Source organism: Onychomys torridus, chromosome 1, assembly GCF_903995425.1.
Source record: "Onychomys torridus chromosome 1, mOncTor1.1, whole genome shotgun sequence".
Classification (NCBI taxonomy): domain Eukaryota; kingdom Metazoa; phylum Chordata; class Mammalia; order Rodentia; family Cricetidae; genus Onychomys; species Onychomys torridus.
Window position 1 is genome coordinate 120,218,535 of NC_050443.1, and position 18,387 is coordinate 120,236,921.

Genomic DNA, 18,387 nt, shown 5'->3' on the forward strand with positions numbered 1-18,387 from the left:
TGGACAATCACCGCAGGGTTTAGGTCATCACTTCTCTTGTTTTAATCATGCTGTGTTCCAATGATATCCACTTGAAAAAATAAGCCTGGCCTGTAAAGGGTTTGGTGTGATGCGGGCCAAGCACCCAAGGTCCTTCATTCTGAGTGTCTTCAGCTATCTCCATGACAGAGATGTAGGGCAGAGCTACAGGGGTGCCACAAGGAGTTAGAGCCCTATCTTGAGCAAAATACCTACTCCTACAAGCCACCTTGGGCAGAGGAACAGGGAGCCAAGGAATTTGAAACCCAGGCTCTGATGACCACTCCCCAGTACCAGCCTGGCTCAAGAACAGCCTTTGGCTCCACCTAATCCACTCCTCCCCTCTCCTTCAGCCCATCAAACATGTGCCCGTTGCTGGTGGGGGGGTAGGTAAAAATAGCAACTGACACCTTTCTAGGACAGTTGGGGACCTTGCCTCCTCCTCCTCTAGGCATGTCTCCTCCATCCTGGCCTCCTTGGGCCTCCCCCCTCTGGGGCATTCCTATACTTGGTCAGGGGGCCTGCTTGGGCACACCCTCCCCCTCCCCATGCCCCATGCCCCAGCCACCCATCTGCTGGCCAATGGGCTGCCAGGGAAGATCAGATGTCACTATAACATGAAGGGGTGAGGCTGTCGGACAGTGCCTGCTGCTGGTCCTGCCCACAAGGAGCCCTCAGCCTTTCTCAGACTCCATTGCAGGTGGGTATGGATGTGAACAGCCTGCCTAGGAGCGAGTGTTAGGGCTTGGGTACCCAACATCTAAGGGACACTCAAACAGGTCCTGGGCCTCATGTTGTGTTAGTTATTGATGACTAGAGGTATGGTGGCTGAGCCTTGGGATGGCAGAGACGGACTGGTGCCAAACCAGATAAATAAAAAAAGGGGGTATGGCAGGAGGGAGGAAGGAGGAGGGGGGAATCTGGGGGCCTCAGGAAGAAGGAGCCTTCCTATTCCTGTAAAGTAGGATCTAGGGAGAAGTGCAGAGGGTGAGATAAGGATCCACTCAGGGACATTGACCAGAGCTCTAGGACTGCCTGGGGTACTGCAGCTGGGTGGAAGCCCCTCTGGGGCTGTGTAACAGTGATCTTAGGAAAGGAATGGAATTTCAATCATCGTTGGAGCCTAGGGCTCTGGGAGCTAAGCTACTCTTCTCATTTTGTAGATATGGTCTTATCTCAGGTCACCCTTGGAATGTGCTCAAAGGGAGAGGTATCTGGGGGTCCCTGGGGCAGGCAGATCCTTAAGGTTCAGATCAAGGATAGACAGGCACCAAGCTGAAGCAGGACAGAGGGAATGGGAGGAGCTGGTCCTAAGCAGGAAGGTCATATCTGATCTTGCTTATGGCTGGGAGAATAGGTGGTCCCAAGAGACCCCAGTCCTCCAGGCCCCAGCCTTTCTGAAATCTCCAAGTTGAGAACCCTAACTTCCTGAGTGTGAGCTTTCTAGAAGTCCTTGGGAATCTTTGGAGGAGATGGGACCAGACAAGGTCGGTCAGAGGGTACTGATCCCAAGACCGGAAGTGATCAGGGTCCCATAGCAAGTGAGTGGCAGGGCCTCCTGCTCTTTCCTAGCTTAGTCACCTTTGAAGGAGTGGGTTGGCATGTACCCCCAAGGAACCTGACCACACAGGCTATTTTCATAAACCCCTTTTAAGGCCAGAGCTCTCCACAGGACAACTGCTTTCTCTCTCAGTTGTTGATTGGCCATCCCTGTCCCATCCCGGCTACCCCACCTCTGCCTCCCCAACTTACAGGGATGTTGAAACAAGGGTAGAGAGACCCAGATCTGCTCAAGTGGGCCTTAGGGAGCTCTACAGAGGATCAGGAGCCTCAGTCTCCCAACCTGAAATGAGGACCATTGCTACCTCACTTTGGAAGGATGCAAGGCAGCTCTTGCTGAATGTCTGCAAGAGCCAGGAGAGGAGCCAAGATGGCTGGCTTGCTCTCAGAGCCCTACCCCCTGCCTTCTTGGGTTTCAGGACAGAGGAGTCTTGCTAATTTTGATGCCTATTTTTGGACACTTCAGCTGCCACTGGCTCCTTATAAATGCACCCCCCTCCACTACTCCCTCCCTCTGCTGCTGACAGGTGTGTGGGTCCAATGGAAACCAGAGGTGGGCAAAGGAGGGTATGGTCACAGCACCACTGCTCCACCCTACTGACCTTCCCACCCCACAGAGTGTCCCTGGGTGGCAGGGTGCAGAGGGCAGTAAAGGAGGAGTTAGAAGGACTGGTGGGGTTCAGAGCAGAGTGAGAAGTTTGGACAACTCTGGCTGAGTAGCTTATTTATGGTTGATGGACTCTCACATAGAGGCTCAGGGATGAGCAGGGCTGAACCTGGTGCTTGGCCTAGCCTCCCAGGTATCTGTGGGTTAATTTTGCAGGACGTTTTAGTAGTTCTGGGAAAGCTAATGTTATCAACAGGGCTTAGAAACAGCTCCCACCTTAGCACCAAGCTGCTGGTGCATTTTTAGCCCCTGAACAACCATTTTCTTGTATTTGCTCCCTGGGGACACCAGAGCTATTGTCTTCAAGTCAGCTGTGTTGTGTTGTTATGAACTTTGTTTGTCAGACCTTGACTCAACATTCTGATACAGTTCTTTGAAGGTTACCAGGCCCCGGGCACTGCAGGCATGTACAGTGGCCAGTTCACAGGAACCATGAAGTTCTCTGTCCTGGTAGCCATACTTGAGCATGTATATCCAGTCCCAGATGGAGTGCTAGGAGATCAGAGGTGCTCAGTGTGTTCAGCATGTGTGTATCAAACTCAGGCTTCCCAGAGAAGTTTCTCAGACTCACCCTGGCGAGTTCAGTCTCCATGTATTTTAGGAGAAAGGAGACAAAGAGACTGAACACTTATGGGCTCTGTGATTTGAAGGGGTTACCGTAGAGGGTTTCAGAGAACACAAAAGAGGACCTGGGGTATCCCAAAAGGAATTTGGACTGTCAAGAAAAAAATGAGGCACAGCGTGAGGTTTGGGCTCATTCAAGGAAGAAGAGCCAGCAGACTGAGAACACCTGTACCCTTGGAGCTGGACTCAGCCATCTTGTGATTCCCTAGCCAGAGGCCATCAGTTCAGACCAGGAGGGTGCCCCAGATCCAGAGGGTCCTGTAGCTCTTACCTCTGACCTGAGAAAGTCTCTGCATTTTGGATGGCTTTCCAAGAAAATACTGTAGAGGGGACATCTGTCCAGAGTGGGATATACACAATAACCTTCCAACAGCCAGTCAGTTATGGAGCCAAAGCTCCAGGCTGGAGCCAGAGAAGGAAGAGGGGGGATCAGAGTCATGGGGAAAAGGGCCAATCAGGGGGACCAAGACGTGGCCCTCAACTGCAATCTATATACATCTCCTCTAGGCCCCAGTCTCTGAGAGCCTGCCCCCTGGTGAGGCTTCTAATCAAAGGCAATTCCTAACTGTCCCCTGCTGTCATTCCCTCCCCAGACACAACCCACCGCCACTATGTCTGACGAGGAAACGTGAGTACCCTGCTGTGTGGTCGCCTTCCTTGCTGGTGGGATGGTACCCCTGGTACCTACAGATGTCTGTCCCAGGTCAGCAGCTCAAGCTCACCTTACTTTTCTCCTCTCTCTCTCTCCCTGCCCCCACCACCACCACTGTGACAGTGAACAAGTCGAGGGTAAGTGTCTTCTCTATTTTCTCTCTCTTTACTTCCATCTTTAGGCAGAAGAGCCACCCTTGGTGGGGAGGGGCTTTGAGTATTGACAGCACTCATTTCGTGGGGAACCCTTGCCCAAGAGTCCCAGACCAGCTAGATCAGTCACTGGGCTTCAAAGATATCCCTCTCCCAAATTGTCTTGAACTTCTGGCATATACCTTTTTCTGTGGTGTTTACACCTTGACCTACGCCAACCTGTATACTTTCATGTCTGGGGTACCCTGAGGACTCAAGAGGCAGCCCCTCTGTCCTTGTCACCTTTGGTTACCCACATGGCCATACAGAACATGACATTTAATGATGTCCTATGTCACCCTTGCGGCTGAGACATTTTCCCCTCTAAGGCCACAAAGCCTGTGTGTGTGTGTGTGTGTGTGTGTGTGTGTGTGTGTGTGTATGTATACACAGGTGGACTACACATGTGTCTGTAGGTGCGGGCCAGAGGTCAACCTTGGATGTCATTTCTCAGAAGCTGTCCACCTTGTTTTTTGAGATGGCGGTGGGGGGGGGGGGAGGGGTAGGAAGCTGAACCTGGAGCTTGATGATTAGCCTAGACTGGCTGGCAAGCAAGCCTTGGGGATCCTCCTGTCTCTGCCTCCTTAGCACTGGGATTACAAGGGTGTGTAACCATACTTGGCTTTTTATTTGAACCCAGGGATCCTACTCAAGTCCTCATGCTTATATGGCAAAGCACTTTAGACTGACTATCTTCCTAAGCTACCACTCAGCCTCTTTGGGCTGAAGATCTCAGACTTGATCCCTAGCCAGTAGAAGTACCCAACCATCTAGGGGCAGAACAGGCTGGTCCTTCAGTGGCCTCACCATCAACAGTCCCATCTGTGCTAACTGGGCTCCTTTCTTTTGTTCTATTCTAATGCAGAACAATACGAAGAGGAAGGTAACTCAGGAAGCCACAGGCCTCTCAAAGCCCATCCTTGGGAAGGCCTTTGGGGATCCTCCCTGAGCTGACAATTAACTGTCTACTTCCCTCATCATTAATGCAGCATTAACCATCATCACTCATCATTAGCTCTGTTAATGATTAATAATGTCATTATTCAATTAATGGTCAATGGCTTGATCATTAATTAAACTATTAATCCTCTCTCTCTTCAACTGATTAATAGACACTCATTAACCCCTCACACATGTTCTTTGGTCACTGTGTCCATGGTATGTGAAGTGGGATGTGTTCTGGCCATTAAAACTCTCATTCATTAATAACAAGGGTCTTGGCCCATGCACTGTAACCCCTCAGAGTCACTGGAGCTTCTCTTCTAGTTTCCTTGTCTGTCTCTCTATCTCTTTCTCTGTCTCTGTGTCTCTGTCTCTATCCATGCCTTTCTCTGTCCCTGTCTCTCTATCTCTGTCTCTCTTTGTCTCTGTCTCTCTCTCTCTTTGTCTGTCTCTCTTCATCTTTCTCTACTTCTCTGTTTCTGTCCTTATCCCTTTGTCTCTGTCTGTCTCTCTTAGCATCTCTTCTTCACTGTACCTTTGGGCTGCTGGAGACCCCTCCCTGGCTCTGTCGTGCCTGGGCAGGTGTGGGCGGGCAAAGCGCTGAGTCCCAGTGCACCTGGGAGCAGCCCGGCACAGCGGTTCCCAGGCCTGACAAGCTGTCTTTTCCTGGCACCTGCTCAGCTTAGGGAGGCTTCATGCAGCTCACCAGACAGGCCATCCCGCAAGGGCTGCTGGGTGCTTGTTTTCAAAATATTTGGGAAATATCTGCTACCTTAACAACCTGAGCAAACCTTTTGCTGTCAGAAGATGAAAAGGCTGGTTTCTGAGTGGGATGTGGCCCCAGGGGCTGCCCTTTCCTAGGGTTGGCCAGAAGGGTCTTATTTACTCAAATCCCCTTGACACCACCTTTAATCCTGATAGCTAGATGGGCTCTTCTGGGTCAGAAATGGTCTGAGCACATGGAATTTCTCCCAAAATGCCTGGGCTTTGTCCCTGGTGCTCACTTCCATATCCTGTAGAGCAGAATCACAAACACCTGGACATGGGATGTAGGGTGTAGAGGAAGGTACAAGCTCAGTGCCCTGGCCAGGACAACAGTGGCTGATGCTCAAGGGCCCCTGCTCACTATGGTGAGCTGCTGTAGGCCAAGCATGGGAATCTGGCCTGCTCATCATGCTTAGCCCAAGTGAGCACAAGAAAGCCCCTGTTCCTAATGTCTGTCCTTGTTCTTTCTCTTTCCTACATGCCATCTCTCTGCCACCTTTGCTCACCCTCAGAGGAGGCCCAGGAAGAAGGTAAGTTGGCTTACGAATTGACTCCCATTGGCCCTTGTCCTGTGTCCTAATGATGAACTTGGTGTATGTAACCTTCCCTCTTATAGAGCTGTGACATCAGCCCCTGTTTCTAAGGGCCTGCTATGTGCTCCTTTCTAATCCTATCCTCTCTCCTCCCTGCCACCCTGCACTCCCTGGCATTCATTCCTCGGCCGCAGAAGTCCAGGAGGAAGGTATGAGGATACAGGACTTCTGGTCCCCATGTGGAGCCCAGGGTCTGGCTGGAGCCATGTGGTGTGGGGAAGAGGGCAGGGAAGCAAGGAGGCGCCAGCCAACCAAGGAGCCCCCCATGTGGCCCCACATAACCCACTAACCATGGCCAACGCTTGACCAAAGAGAATGAGGACTCCAAAAATCCCCCAAAACAACATAGCTGCCCCAACCTCTGTCAGATGCTTCCAACACTAGAGAAAGCAGCCTAGAACCAAAGTGGTTGAGCTAGGTGTAGGTTGAGTCCCCCTTCCCCAGAGAAGCCAGTGAAAGCCCATGGTGGTGACTGAGAACTTCGCTAGATCCATTAGCTCATATGTCAGAAGAGCTCAGGTCACTAGGGAGTAGCCAGAGGCCCTGTTTCAGGACCCGATGGGAAGACAGGCCTCCTCCCAAGTCAATCTCCCTAGCCTGTATCCCCCATCAACCCAATCACAGGCCCCACCCCAACCCTCTTTAGGGGCTACCAGGCAGAGACCCAAGGAAAAGTCTTTTGCACCTAGCTCTGGGATGGCAAGAAAAGAGGTATTTGGAGCAGGCCTCCGTTCTGTTCCCCTTGGGTACCAGAGCCTCCAAGTGGACTGCAGCTCTAGGCTGGTCCTGGTTGAGGGTGGACAGGGGTGGGTGGATGAGGAAGGCGCCAACTGAGACACTGCAACAAAACAGAGCCAGACTCCCAACTCTTATCTCAGTTTCCCCACTTGTGAGGAAGAACATGTTGGGGGCCCCTCCTCTTCCCCAGTTCTGAGCGGGGGCCCCAGAATCTGGGTTGTGGGCTCAAGGGTGGCAGGGCTGCAGCTAACTCTGACAGTATCTTGCTCGCTTCCTGCACGTATCCCACCCCTCGGTGACCGGCTGTTTCCTTTTAACCTGGATCCCTTCTCTGACCTCTGACCTCTGACCCGCGGTTTTGCCTCTTGTTCCATGGCCCTCCTTAGCCCCCGAACCAGGTATGTGACATGACTTCAATGCCCCATGATATATGTGGCCATGTGGATACGTGTGCAGGAGCTAGCCTAGAAGGAACAAGAGGGTGCCGTGTAACTCACCCCATCTCTCCCCTGTCCCTCCCTACCACCTCCTCCCACACTGCCCTCCATTCACTCATTCTCTCTCCTCCCTCCCTCTCTTCTCCCCTGGTGCTGTTCCACAGAGGAAGTCCAAGAAGGTAGGTCCAGGTCCACCTCACAGCCACAACGAGCCTTCCCTTCCTTCCTCTCCCATCTCTGACTGTCTGCCTTCTACCCCCTTTCCAATGTACCCACTGCCAACTAAGCCCTGCTGGCCTCTGGACCGAGGACAGTACAGAATAGTGATGCTAGCCCGGTCTGCTGGCCTAGGTGGCTGACAGTGACAGTCCCTAGTCAGTGTTTAAGGACAAGGAGCCAAAAGGCTCATCTTGGACCTCCATCTGGAAGACTGAATGGAACATATGGGCTATCCTGGGACTACAGAGCAAGCCTTAAGAAAACGGTGCTAGAGATCCCCTCTGGGGCCTCATCAGGATAGGCAGAACAAAGCCCAGAGGCTGGATAGGTAGCCTCCAACCTACCCCAGATATCAAGCCAAAGGGAGGAAAGTAAGGAGGGGTGAGGCTGAAGGGAGGGTGGAGGGGCAAGTGGGGTGAAGCGGAAAGTCAGGCTGAGGCCCAAGGTGGGGATGTCAGAGACCTGGAACAGCCGGGGGCCATGCATGTGAACAGGCAATCAGTCAGATCCCAGCATCCCACCCAGCGCCTGGGCCTGAGCCAGACACACCCATCAAGCAGAAATGACATAGGTTGTGTTGGGGGGGAGGGCAACTGTCAGCCTAGCAGCAAGGCTGGTTACACTGGGGGAGGGAGAAGGGGCTGAACTCGGGGAGCCCATTTCAGCCCCTCCATTTACATGCTTGCAGGCTCCTGGTGGCTGGGCCTGAGAGGAAGCACCTGAATAGTGTTAGAAGGACCCAGGATGTTCTCAGGCCACACATCTTAGGTCACCAGGCCTCCCTGGGACCATAACTGAGATTGACTGGCAGACAAATGGACAGAGAGGAGGATGGGGAGACAGAGCACAGACCTTACCTTACCACTATGCAGCTGCCTCTTATGCAACTCCGGGGAGCACCCCATCCTCCCCTATCCCCAGAATCTCGTAAGGGGAGGGTGAGACCCTTAACTTCCTTCCCCAGGCCACTCCCCTGGACCTCATGCAAGAATAGCTCTGCAGCACCCCACTGCTCCCTGGACAGCCACTCCTAAGATCTTAGGCAAGAGTAGCATCAGGCTTACCAGCAGATCTAAGCTGCCTATTCAGGCAGTGATGGCACATGCTTTGGTTGTTAAGTCATCAAGTATCTTTTGGAGGGGTGAGAAATAGGTGCTCCAGAAGGGTACTGGTCAGAACCTGCAGGCAAGACCCCCCCACCCAAACTTTGGATGGGGTTGTTGGCTACTGCCCAAGTGCAAAGGGGCTAGGAGTCACAGATGCTGCCCCTACCGGGTCTGACTGTGTTCCAGGCAGAGTGCACACATGTCAGTGGCTTTGCTTCCACCTAAAGCTAGAGCAGAGCTGAAGGATGGTGCAAGGAAAGGTAATGCTGAGCAGCTGCAGGCCCCGACTGTGGTCAGTACCAGTCCCAACCTCTGCGAGAGTGGGTCACACTCAGAGAAAGCAGCCCTTCCTCATGGCAACCAGCTTAGGCAAGGTTCTAAAGAAGGGAAAAAAGAGAGGCCCCTCCAAGACTCATGGGAAAAAGCCTCTCAGGGGTCAGAGGGCAGGTTCCCAGGATCAGGAGGCCCCTGTCCTAAGGGCTGAACCTGTCAAAACTCACAGATATGGATGAGCCAAAAATATTTTTGGATTTCAAGCAGGCTCTATGAACACAGACTTTTACAAAAAGTTTGAAATAAAGTGACTGTAAAAACCACAGTATGAGCTGGGCGGTGGTGGCGTACGCCTTTAATCCCAGCACTTGGGAGGCAGAGCCAGGTGGATCTCTGTGAGTTTGAGACCAGCCTGGGCTACCAAGTGAGTTCCAGGAAAGGCACAAAGCTACACAGAGAAACCCTGTCTCAAAAAACAAAAAACAAAAAAACAAAAACAAAACAAAAACAAAAAAAAACACAGTATGTGCTCAAGTACAAGACTAGGTAGTGAAGAGGCAGAGCTAGGTGGATCTCTGTGAATTCGAGGCCATCCTGGGCTACTAAGTGAGTCCCAGGAAAGGCGAAAAGCTACACAGACAGAGAAACCCTGTCTCGAAAAAACAAAAACAAAACAAAACAAAAAATCAAACAAAGAAAAGACTAGGTAGTGGAAAGTAATAGAAGGTTCCATGACAGCTGGAAGATAGAGTAGCCTCAGGATCTTCCCAGTGCCAAATCTAGATTTAGTTGCCATGTGCATTTTGAGCAAGGCAGGTCCCCATGCTCCCTACTCACAACCAAGCCTTCTTGCCTAGCATGCATAAAGCCCGAGGTTCACTTGCCAGTACTGCATAAACCAGAAATGGCAGAGCATTTCTGTCATCACAGCACTTGGGAGGTAGAGGCAGGAGGATAAAGAGTCCAAAGTCACCCTTAGCTATATTGAGAGTTAGAGGCCAGCCTGGACAGCAAGGGCCAAATCTTTGGGAAGGTATAGGAGCTGCCCTGCCACCCTCAGGCACGGGGCCCTGTGCGTGCCTGCCTCTGCTGTTCATGTGGCCACCGCTGCTGTGTGGCCTCTGCACTTCTGCAGCTGCGCGGCTTTTTTCTTGCATGTGCGCTTGCGCCCACACCATGAAGATGCTGTCGTCGTCGAGGAGGAACAGGAGGAGGATGAGGAAGGTAAGGCCTGCCAGCCGCTGTTGCAGCCCCTTGCTCCACCTGCACAGGTCTCAGGCTCTGCCTGTGTGAGGCAAGAGGAGCCAATGGCCCAATGTCTATGTCGCTGACTCTCCAGCCCTTTCCCTCTATCTGTCCATGTGTTGGTCTGTCTTCCTTTTCTCCCTGGCATGGGATCTCAAGATGCTGAGGCTTTATGCGCATCCGCCATGAAGTTAGGGGGCTAGGGCCAAGCGTCTGCCCTCTCAGAGACAGGTGGTTGGTCAGTGGAGATAAGCCAGCACCTAACATGTGTCCCAGACTTTGCAGAAATCTGTCCTCTAGGCCTCTGTCTTCCTACCTTTCCCTCCCTCCCAGCCCTCCAGGGACACGTATATCTTGCTATGGTTTCTCCCTTCATCCCGCACCCTAAGTTCTTCTTAGAGCCCCTGGGGCATTTCACAGACTTTGTGCTTCTGAATAGAGGAGTGGGTCTGGGTGGGCTGAGTAGAAGTCCCCAGCCTGGTGGTTCCTGTGGCAGGAGAGACCATCTTATCTCATTTGATCTCTTTTTCTTCCTCTCCCCCTGCTGGCTGGCATGACTAGAGGAGAAACCAAGACCCAAGTAAGTGTGGGATCCAGGCAGTGCTATGGGGGGTGCCAGAACTGGGCAGGGTAAGAGACACAGAACTGTTTTAAAAGAAAAGCCCAAAAGGCAGAAAATGACAAGGACAAGAATTGCCAGTAGGAATGAATGAATGACAGTAGGTTGTGGTTCTTCCCATCAGCCAGCACAGTCAAGAAGGTCACCGGCAATGGACTAAGGCTCAGAAGTGGGACTGAAGGTGTCACATGTTTGCCATGCCTGGCTATGCTAGGAGACTGTCCAGGTCTCCAGATTTTTTTTTTTTTTTTTAATGGGCTTGAGGGACGAGAATCTCCTGCTTGAGATAAGAAGCCACTCTAGGTTGACCTGATCCAAAAAGGGGCTGAGGCCCCTGTGGGCCACTCCGCAGAGGTTCTGCCCCGGCCTTACTTACTCACTTGTGAGTGCACCAGGGGGCAGTTAAATCCAGAAGCTTGCACTTGGAAGTCCACAGCGGTCCATATACAACCCCCTTTTGTCCCTTTAAGCCTTTCTGCCTGTTCCACACTCTGAGCCTGGTTGAGCTTTTGACACTTGCCCCTCATTCCCTGCCCCATCCCTGAGAGAAGAGGAGAGCTAGGTGAAGAGAGCAGCTGGCCCATAGCCCTCCCTTGAATGCTGTTTTAAATCAAGTTCACATAAAGAGATGCAGGACTGTGAGATAGTTTCTCATCTTAGGAAAATTATTTATGTTCTCAATATGAAAATAAAACACCTCATTAAGAAAATTTGGAAAATACATAAAAGTCAAATGAAGAGGGAAAAATATCCATCCATAATTCTCCCACCCACCCACCAGTCAGACTGTGGCAAGCAGAGAGGGGGGAAAAGGTCTTTATTTCTTCCTGCTCTTTTTCTACACAAAGTTCTTGGAAAATAAAGATCTTGACTATGTTTTTTCAAGCACGGGACTGTCTATACAGCCTTGAATTCTGCTTTTAAAATAATTTAGCACTATTCATAAGTATTTTTCCATGTTTTTACATAGTCTTCTTAAATATTTTGAATGGCCACATAATATTCCATCAATTGGACAAACCATAATTTTCCTAACCATTCCCCGATCACAGGCTTCCCCCAATATTTTACAATCATAAATAATGCTGGTCGGAACGCATTTTCCATCTTGAGGGCTGTTTGCCTAGGCCACATTCCCAGAACTGGAATTACTGGGTCAAAGAGGACCAATGCTCTGAAGGCTTTGACATTCACTGCCAAGCTGCTTTCCACCAGGGCTCAGCCAAGGCGGTCTCCTACGTGGGCTGTGAGCAGTCTCGTGTCCCACACCCTCCACACCCAAAGGCAGGAACGGGCATCTGCCCCTCACCCGTTGATGAACAGCCAACCACATCTCATGGTTGCCTTAGCATTCCTCTGATGGCACCACCACGAACTGCCCATGTTTGCTAACTGCTCGTCTTTCTTTGCAAGTCAGTGGCTTGTGCCCCTTGCTCGTTTATCTCATGGCCGACACGTCTCCGTGTTTGCTTAATCGTCCGTTTACTCAGGGATATAAATCTTCTCTCTATTTGCTGAAAAGTTTCTTTTTTTTTTTTTTTCAGTCTGGTTTTTCCCCCCTCTGCATTTCGATTTTTGCTTTTTTTCCCCCCCTCCACATACATAAGTTTTTCATTTGCACAGCATCATCTGTACAGCTTTCCCTTGGAGGGAACTTGGGGCTTCAGAGCTTAGAAAAATCCCTTCCCTCTCCAGGTTTTGATCGCTGTTCAGCTCCCCTTTCCTCTGTGGCCTGCTTCTCAAAGCCGCGGTTGTCTGGGCTCCCTGCTCCATCTGGAATGTGTTGGCAGGAGGAGGGGGTCGCACAGCCAGCGGGCTGGGGGCTCCTTTTCCCCTTACAGGCTCTCCTTCACTTGGGCGCCCAGAAAGAAAGACTAAAAGAATGTCCAGAGCTACAGGACAGGTTTCATCCCAGAAGCTGATGCCAGTCACTGCCCCTGGAGGGCTCATGGTGGCCACCCTGCCCTCTGCTAGGGCTTGATTGCATTTGTTTATGTGTCTGAGAAAGGTGGCATGAAGCAGTGGGCAAAACAGAGGTGACACCTTCTAGGAAGGAACAAACTATTCCTGGGACACGGGTTAGAAACCCAAAAACAAAGAGCCAGGCAAACTGCTTTAGTGAAGGCATGCTCTGTTGGGTGCCAGGGTGCAAGAAAAAGGAGGAGGCCAGCCTAGATTCGAGGCTGGCTGGCCTCCACTGTGGGAAGGTTCCAGTTGTCCCTGCTTATGAAACAACCTTTGTGTCTCTTTTCCAGACTCACTGCTCCTAAGATCCCAGAAGGGGAGAAAGTAGACTTCGATGTAAGTTTATGGGGACCAGATTACCCTCATTCCAAGCTCCAACCTTTGAACTCTAGGCTAGGCTTCAGGTCATATCTTCCCAAAAAGCCAGAAGCAAGGTAGTCCATCTCTAGGCCACACTCCTATAATTCACTCACAGACCCAAGGAAATGGAGATCCCCTTCCCTTCTCCTCCACCCATCCTTGTACCCACCCATCCATCCACAAATCCACCTATCCTTTCACTCAACTGTCTATCATTTTATCCACCCATTTATCTGTCTGTTGATCTGTTCAAACACCCATTCATGTATGCAGCAAGTCAATCTCATGGCCTCCTCTCTGTTTGACCCAAGAGGACATCTCTGAGGATGACAGAGCCAAGTCTGAGACTGGTCACCTCAAGGATAGTGCTGGCTTCATGATTAGTCAGGGCCTGGATTCCTCCACAGGAAGGGCATTATCTTGATCATGGGATGTCCAGCCTAGGTCACTCTGGGCCTCAGGAAGGCAGCAGCTGTAGGGACCTGGTAGAAGGTGCCCCTTGCTGCAGGTGGGTCTCAGGCTGGCCAAGAGGGGTAGAAACTTTTCTCTCGTCCCCAGGATATTCAGAAAAAGCGTCAGAACAAAGACCTCATGGAGCTCCAGGCTCTCATCGACAGCCACTTTGAAGCTAGAAAGAAGGAAGAGGAGGAACTAATTGCACTCAAGGAGAGAATTGTGAGTACTGCTGCCCTGGGAGGTGCTAGGTGCTCCTGCAGGGACTGAGCATGACAAGGCAAGTTTGACCATTTTTCTCTCTTGGCTGCAGGAGAAGCGCCGTGCAGAAAGAGCTGAGCAGCAAAGAATCCGTGCTGAGAAGGAGCGGGAACGCCAGAACAGACTTGCGGTAAGGACTATGCCATGCTGCTGCCTCCAGCCTGTGTCGCCAGAGAAGCACAGGATCATGGGTCTTCCTTTCACCAGAGCCACTGGGTTAATGCCTCATGCTCTACATAACTGCCCCCACCCCACCCCCCACCCCCCAAGAACAACCTCCGTCTAGAAGTTTCTAAGTCCAGAGCTAGTCTTTGAAGCCTGCTCTAAGGGCAGCCCCTGAGGATCTTAGGGGTGGGGTCTCCACAGGAGGAGAAGGCCAGAAGAGAGGAAGAAGATGCCAAGAGGAGAGCTGAGGACGACATGAAGAAGAAAAAGGCCCTGTCCTCCATGGGTGCCAACTACAGCAGCTACCTAGCCAAGGTGAGGAATACGCTCAGAGCCCTGAAGGTAGTCTTCAAGTGGGGCTGGTGTTTGTGCCATGTGCCTCCTGAGACTGGGCCCCTTATCACCTCTCCCCTCTGCAGGCTGACCAGAAGAGAGGCAAGAAGCAGACAGCCAGGGAGATGAAGAAGAAGATTCTTGCAGAGAGACGCAAGCCTCTGAACATCGACCATCTTAGTGATGACAAGCTGAGGTGGGTTGGCCCTCCCAAATGGTGCCCGGCCCTTCCCCCAAAGAACCAAGCCACAGCTCTCTGTGGTGGTTGGAAGAGGAAGCAGGGTCTTGGGCCCCGCCTCTCTGGCTTCATCCTGTCAAACATCCTCTTTTCCATCTTCCAGGGACAAGGCCAAGGAACTCTGGGATACCCTGTACCAACTGGAGACTGACAAATTTGAATTTGGGGAGAAGCTGAAACGCCAGAAATATGATGTGAGTCTAGCCATCTCTGGTTCTTGAGCCTGCAGGGTCTCAGTCTCCAGGGGGGTCAACTGTCTCCCCACAGCCCATTCATACTCTAGTCTTGCCTTCACCTTGAGACCTGGCTCCACTGAGCCCAGCTGGGGGCCACTTCTGGAGACTGTCCTTCAGGGGAAGTGCCTGAGCTATCAACCTGACCTGCATCTGAATTGGCCAATGCTGTAGCTGGAATTGTTATGGGTTCTCAAACTGTTGAGGTCTCCATGACATCTGCCTCTTCAGAGCAGGCAAGCAGGCTGGTAGGGTGACTCACACCTTCACCTGAAACTGGAAAAGGAGTTTAGTACTGTGTCTCCTCTGGGGAGCAGGGAATCTGGAATGGAGTTACAATCTTCATAGGTATGAGGGCAAACTAAGGTAAAGGGCTATAGAGATAGGGCAGGGCCTTGGGAGATGAGTTAGAAGCGAACCTTCTTCCTACCCACCATGGATACAAGGAAAGGCACCTGTCCTGGTATCTGCTGTGCTTACTGCAAATGCAAACACCTTGAGTTCACTAGCAAAACTGTACTGTCTCCCCCTCATGACCCTCAAGTGCCAGGTGAAGGGAGAGGTAGGAACTCATGGAGGGGCATCTCCCACAACCATCAAGATAGACAACCTACAAGTTCTGGCTCCTTCTTGCAACCTCTGGGTAAATGAGATGGGTCTTAGTTGCTCAACTTTGGAGAGCTTTGGTTCCATACCTCCATTGTTTGCCATCTCTAGAGACTCATCCCTCAGCCTCAAGGCTATTCCAGTAGCTAGCCTGGAGATACCACCAAGCAAAGGCCAGGCCACTCCTAGCAACGATAGCTGAGTCAGGAATCCATAGCCTCCAGATACACTCTGCCCATGTCTGGTCTTTGGGGTTCACAGAGCCTGGCTGATCATTAGGAGACTTGCCCCATACTTATCAGGGCCTTGAAGCCTCAGCTGCCCACCCAACCTGGTAACCATCTCGATTTTTCTAGATCATGACTGTCCGGGCCAGAGTGGAGATGCTGGCCAAGTTGTGAGTAGGCAGAGCCAGGCTTGTGGGTGTGCAATGCTCAGGCAGCCTCTCGCATGGCAAAGATCTGCATTGTTGAGGACACTGGTGGTATAGGGCCTTTTCCTTATGCCATAACTCCTCCCTCCTGACCTCAGTTGGTGGCTATGAGGCCGGCCTGATGCCCTTGTTGGCAGATGAGAAAGCAAGGTTCTTGCCTTCCTAGAGCTCCACTTGGGGCCAGGGCCTCTAGGCCACCAAATCAGGAGCAGACACTATGGGCCAAGGAGCAGGAAGGTTGGGATCAGGAGTCAGAGGTGGAACTTTGGGAGGTCTGGAGGCCTCACCTCCACCCTGTTCCTGACCCTGCCTGCATCCTGCCACAGCCACAAGGTAAGTGGCCAGTTGGGAGCTTCTGTGTGTGGTAGCTAGAGAGCAAGTCAAGACGCAGCCGGAGGATTAAGCAACAGTGGCCTCTCACAAAGGAGCCCGGAGACAGTAAGGAAATTGGACAGGAGTCTGTGTCGCTGCAATGAAGATACAGTGGAGATACCACAGTTGGCCAGCCCTGTGGTAAAGACTTGTGTCCCCTGGCCAGTGCCCAGCTGGGCTTCCCAGGTCTCTGTCACAGTAAGTTACCTGTGTTGTTACAGATCACCACCCTCAGGAGCCGCATTGACCAAGCCCAGAAGCAGTAAGTAGCCCAGTCCATTCTCGCTCTGTGCTGGGCCCAGAGTCCCCAGAGCCAGCTACCTGCAACCCTACCCAGGGCCTAGACATTTTTAACTGGTCCCTGAACAAGGGCTCTTGGTGGCTGGCCCTTAACAGAGCAATAACAAGACTAACTGGGTCCCAGGACCCACTGGCTCCTTCCTCTCCTGCATGCAGGAAGTGCCAGATGGAGTTTGTTAGTAATACCTTCCCCCTCTATGATATGCTGGCCAGCGGGAAGCCTGTGTCAGAGTGTGGTAATGAATATCTACAATCCCAATACTTCTCCAGAGTTGGGAGCAGGAGCAGGAGTTCAAGGCCAGCTAGGTTACATGAAACCCTATCTCAGTTAACAAAAGAAAGGAATGAGGACTAAGAATATAGCTCAGTTGGTAGAGTGCTTGCCCAGCATGCACAAGGCCCTTCCTTTGATTCCAGTGCTTTAGCTGGAGGGACCTGTTGCTACAGTGACCCCTCACCAGGTTCTGAGTTTGATATAATGCTGGGAGTCTGATATTGAGCCTGGATATGGGGTTGTCACACTCCAAGGACAGAATCAAGTGGAACTGCTTAGATTTCCTGTGTCTTGGGACTTTTCTCCCTCCTTTCACACTTTCATGATGCTCAGGGGAGATGGGTGTTCCTCTAGTGAAGGAGCTATTGGCTTGCATCTCTATTGGGTGGGTTGGGCGGGGGGGGGTTCATGACAGGCTAATTTGATGAGATGCCAGGTCCATGTGAACGTGGGTGAGTGCATATGTTAGGATTCTCAGGAAGGGTCTGTGAGGGCACAACGTCACCACCCCAAGGTCCCACTAGGCTGGCTTCAGAGCTCATGTACTTTTATCCTCGTCCGAGCCTGGACCCTCACACAGCACTCATCCTGCTTCCAGCTTGGTGGGGTATAGAGGGCCTCAGATAATAAGGTCTCAAGTCCTGAGGACATGTACCCTTAGCTGCCATCAGAAAGGCACAGACTTCAAAAACAATAGTATTTAAAGCTAGGGTGGCAGGGGCCTGTTTGCAGTATTCCCCCTGGCCAAAGCAGGAGAACAGAAGGCGAGCCCAGGTAACCAGCTAACCCTGTCCTAACCACACTAGTGCCCAGGCCCTGTCAGGCCCACTGCAGGTGAGTCAGCTCCTACTGCTCAGGCTGGAACGAGGTGTGTGCACTGGAAGTGGGGGGCAACAGCTTGGGGAGAACGGAGCTGAAAGTCTCCACTAGCTGGCTGGACACTTCTGAACCTTAAGCACAACTTGCTTCCCATTTGCAGCAGCAAGAAGGCTGGTGCCACAGCCAAGGGTAAAGTTGGTGGGCGCTGGAAGTAAAGGAGCCAAGCGATGCGCTGCAGCAGAGACCGTCCCCCCTGACTCCCGCCAGGGCCGGTTATTCCAGCTCTGCACCCTCCAACCCTCACACCCAGGCTTTTTCTGGAGCTCAGGGCCCATCCTGCCTCAATGCCCTCACCTTCTGGGGTCTGGGAATAAAGTTCTCCGACTCCCCTCTACTGTGTATGTGCTGTCATGCATAAGGGGCCAGAGGGAGGTCGAGAGGTGATGCTGTCACACAGAAAGCACCATGGGAGCACACCTCAGGACAGCCCTGGAAGATTCAGGGTATTTTACTGCTGTTAGCAACTGTGGCTCAACTGCTGGGCCTGAATGTACCCCCAGAACTGGCCCTGTAGCTGTTCTTATCAGAGGCTTTTTATTTTGAGGGCACCCCTTCTCTTCCCTGCACCAGGGCCCTCCATGTTAGAAGGCTGCCTCGGCAGCCCAAAGCACTGTTTAAAGAAGAAACAGCTCAGCCTTGGGAGGGTTAGGGAGGAAGGCTGGCTGCCTGGAGACGTTGCAGACACCCTGAGGCGGGGGGAGGCGAGGGGGAGCTCCAGCTAGCACATCAAGGGGGGAGAGGAATGCAGGAAAGCACGTTTCCCACGAGGGAGCAAGCTCGGCAAACAGCGTTCTCCTATATTACAGGGAACACAGAACACAACTGTGCAATAAATTTGAAAGTCCTGACCAAATAGAATTATGGAA

The 18,387-nt window shown here is 51.9% G+C and overlaps 1 protein-coding gene across 2 annotated transcripts; it reads left to right on the forward strand.

The window, feature by feature from the left end:
* The first annotated feature begins 660 nt into the window (after positions 1-660).
* Positions 661-17,855, forward strand: Tnnt3 (troponin T3, fast skeletal type). Of its 2 annotated transcripts, none has more exons than XM_036190997.1 (18): positions 661-718; positions 3,463-3,497; positions 3,645-3,658; positions 4,578-4,595; positions 5,932-5,949; positions 6,147-6,161; positions 7,137-7,148; positions 7,352-7,366; positions 9,968-10,009; positions 10,592-10,610; positions 12,905-12,950; positions 13,533-13,649; positions 13,741-13,818; positions 14,055-14,168; positions 14,273-14,382; positions 14,528-14,618; positions 15,620-15,660; positions 17,622-17,855. In XM_036190997.1, the coding sequence occupies exons 2-18, from the start codon at positions 3,481-3,483 to the stop codon at positions 17,674-17,676; spliced, it is 822 nt and encodes a 273-aa protein (XP_036046890.1). In that variant the 5' UTR covers positions 661-718; positions 3,463-3,480; the 3' UTR covers positions 17,677-17,855. The 2 variants fall into 2 exon arrangements, with proteins under 2 accessions (XP_036046890.1, XP_036046882.1); XM_036190989.1 differs by lacking the exon at positions 15,620-15,660 and adding an exon at positions 16,290-16,330.
* The last annotated feature ends 532 nt before the right edge of the window (positions 17,856-18,387 follow it).

What these genes read in the sequence shown, in the direction of transcription:
- Tnnt3 (XM_036190997.1), top strand. An exon ending in GGGAGAAAGTAGACTTCGAT is followed by an intron (nt 12,951 to 13,532) that starts GTAAGTTTATGG and finishes TCTCGTCCCCAG; the next exon opens with GATATTCAGAAAAAGCGTCA. An exon ending in TGAAACGCCAGAAATATGAT is followed by an intron (nt 14,619 to 15,619) that starts GTGAGTCTAGCC and finishes CGATTTTTCTAG; the next exon opens with ATCATGACTGTCCGGGCCAG.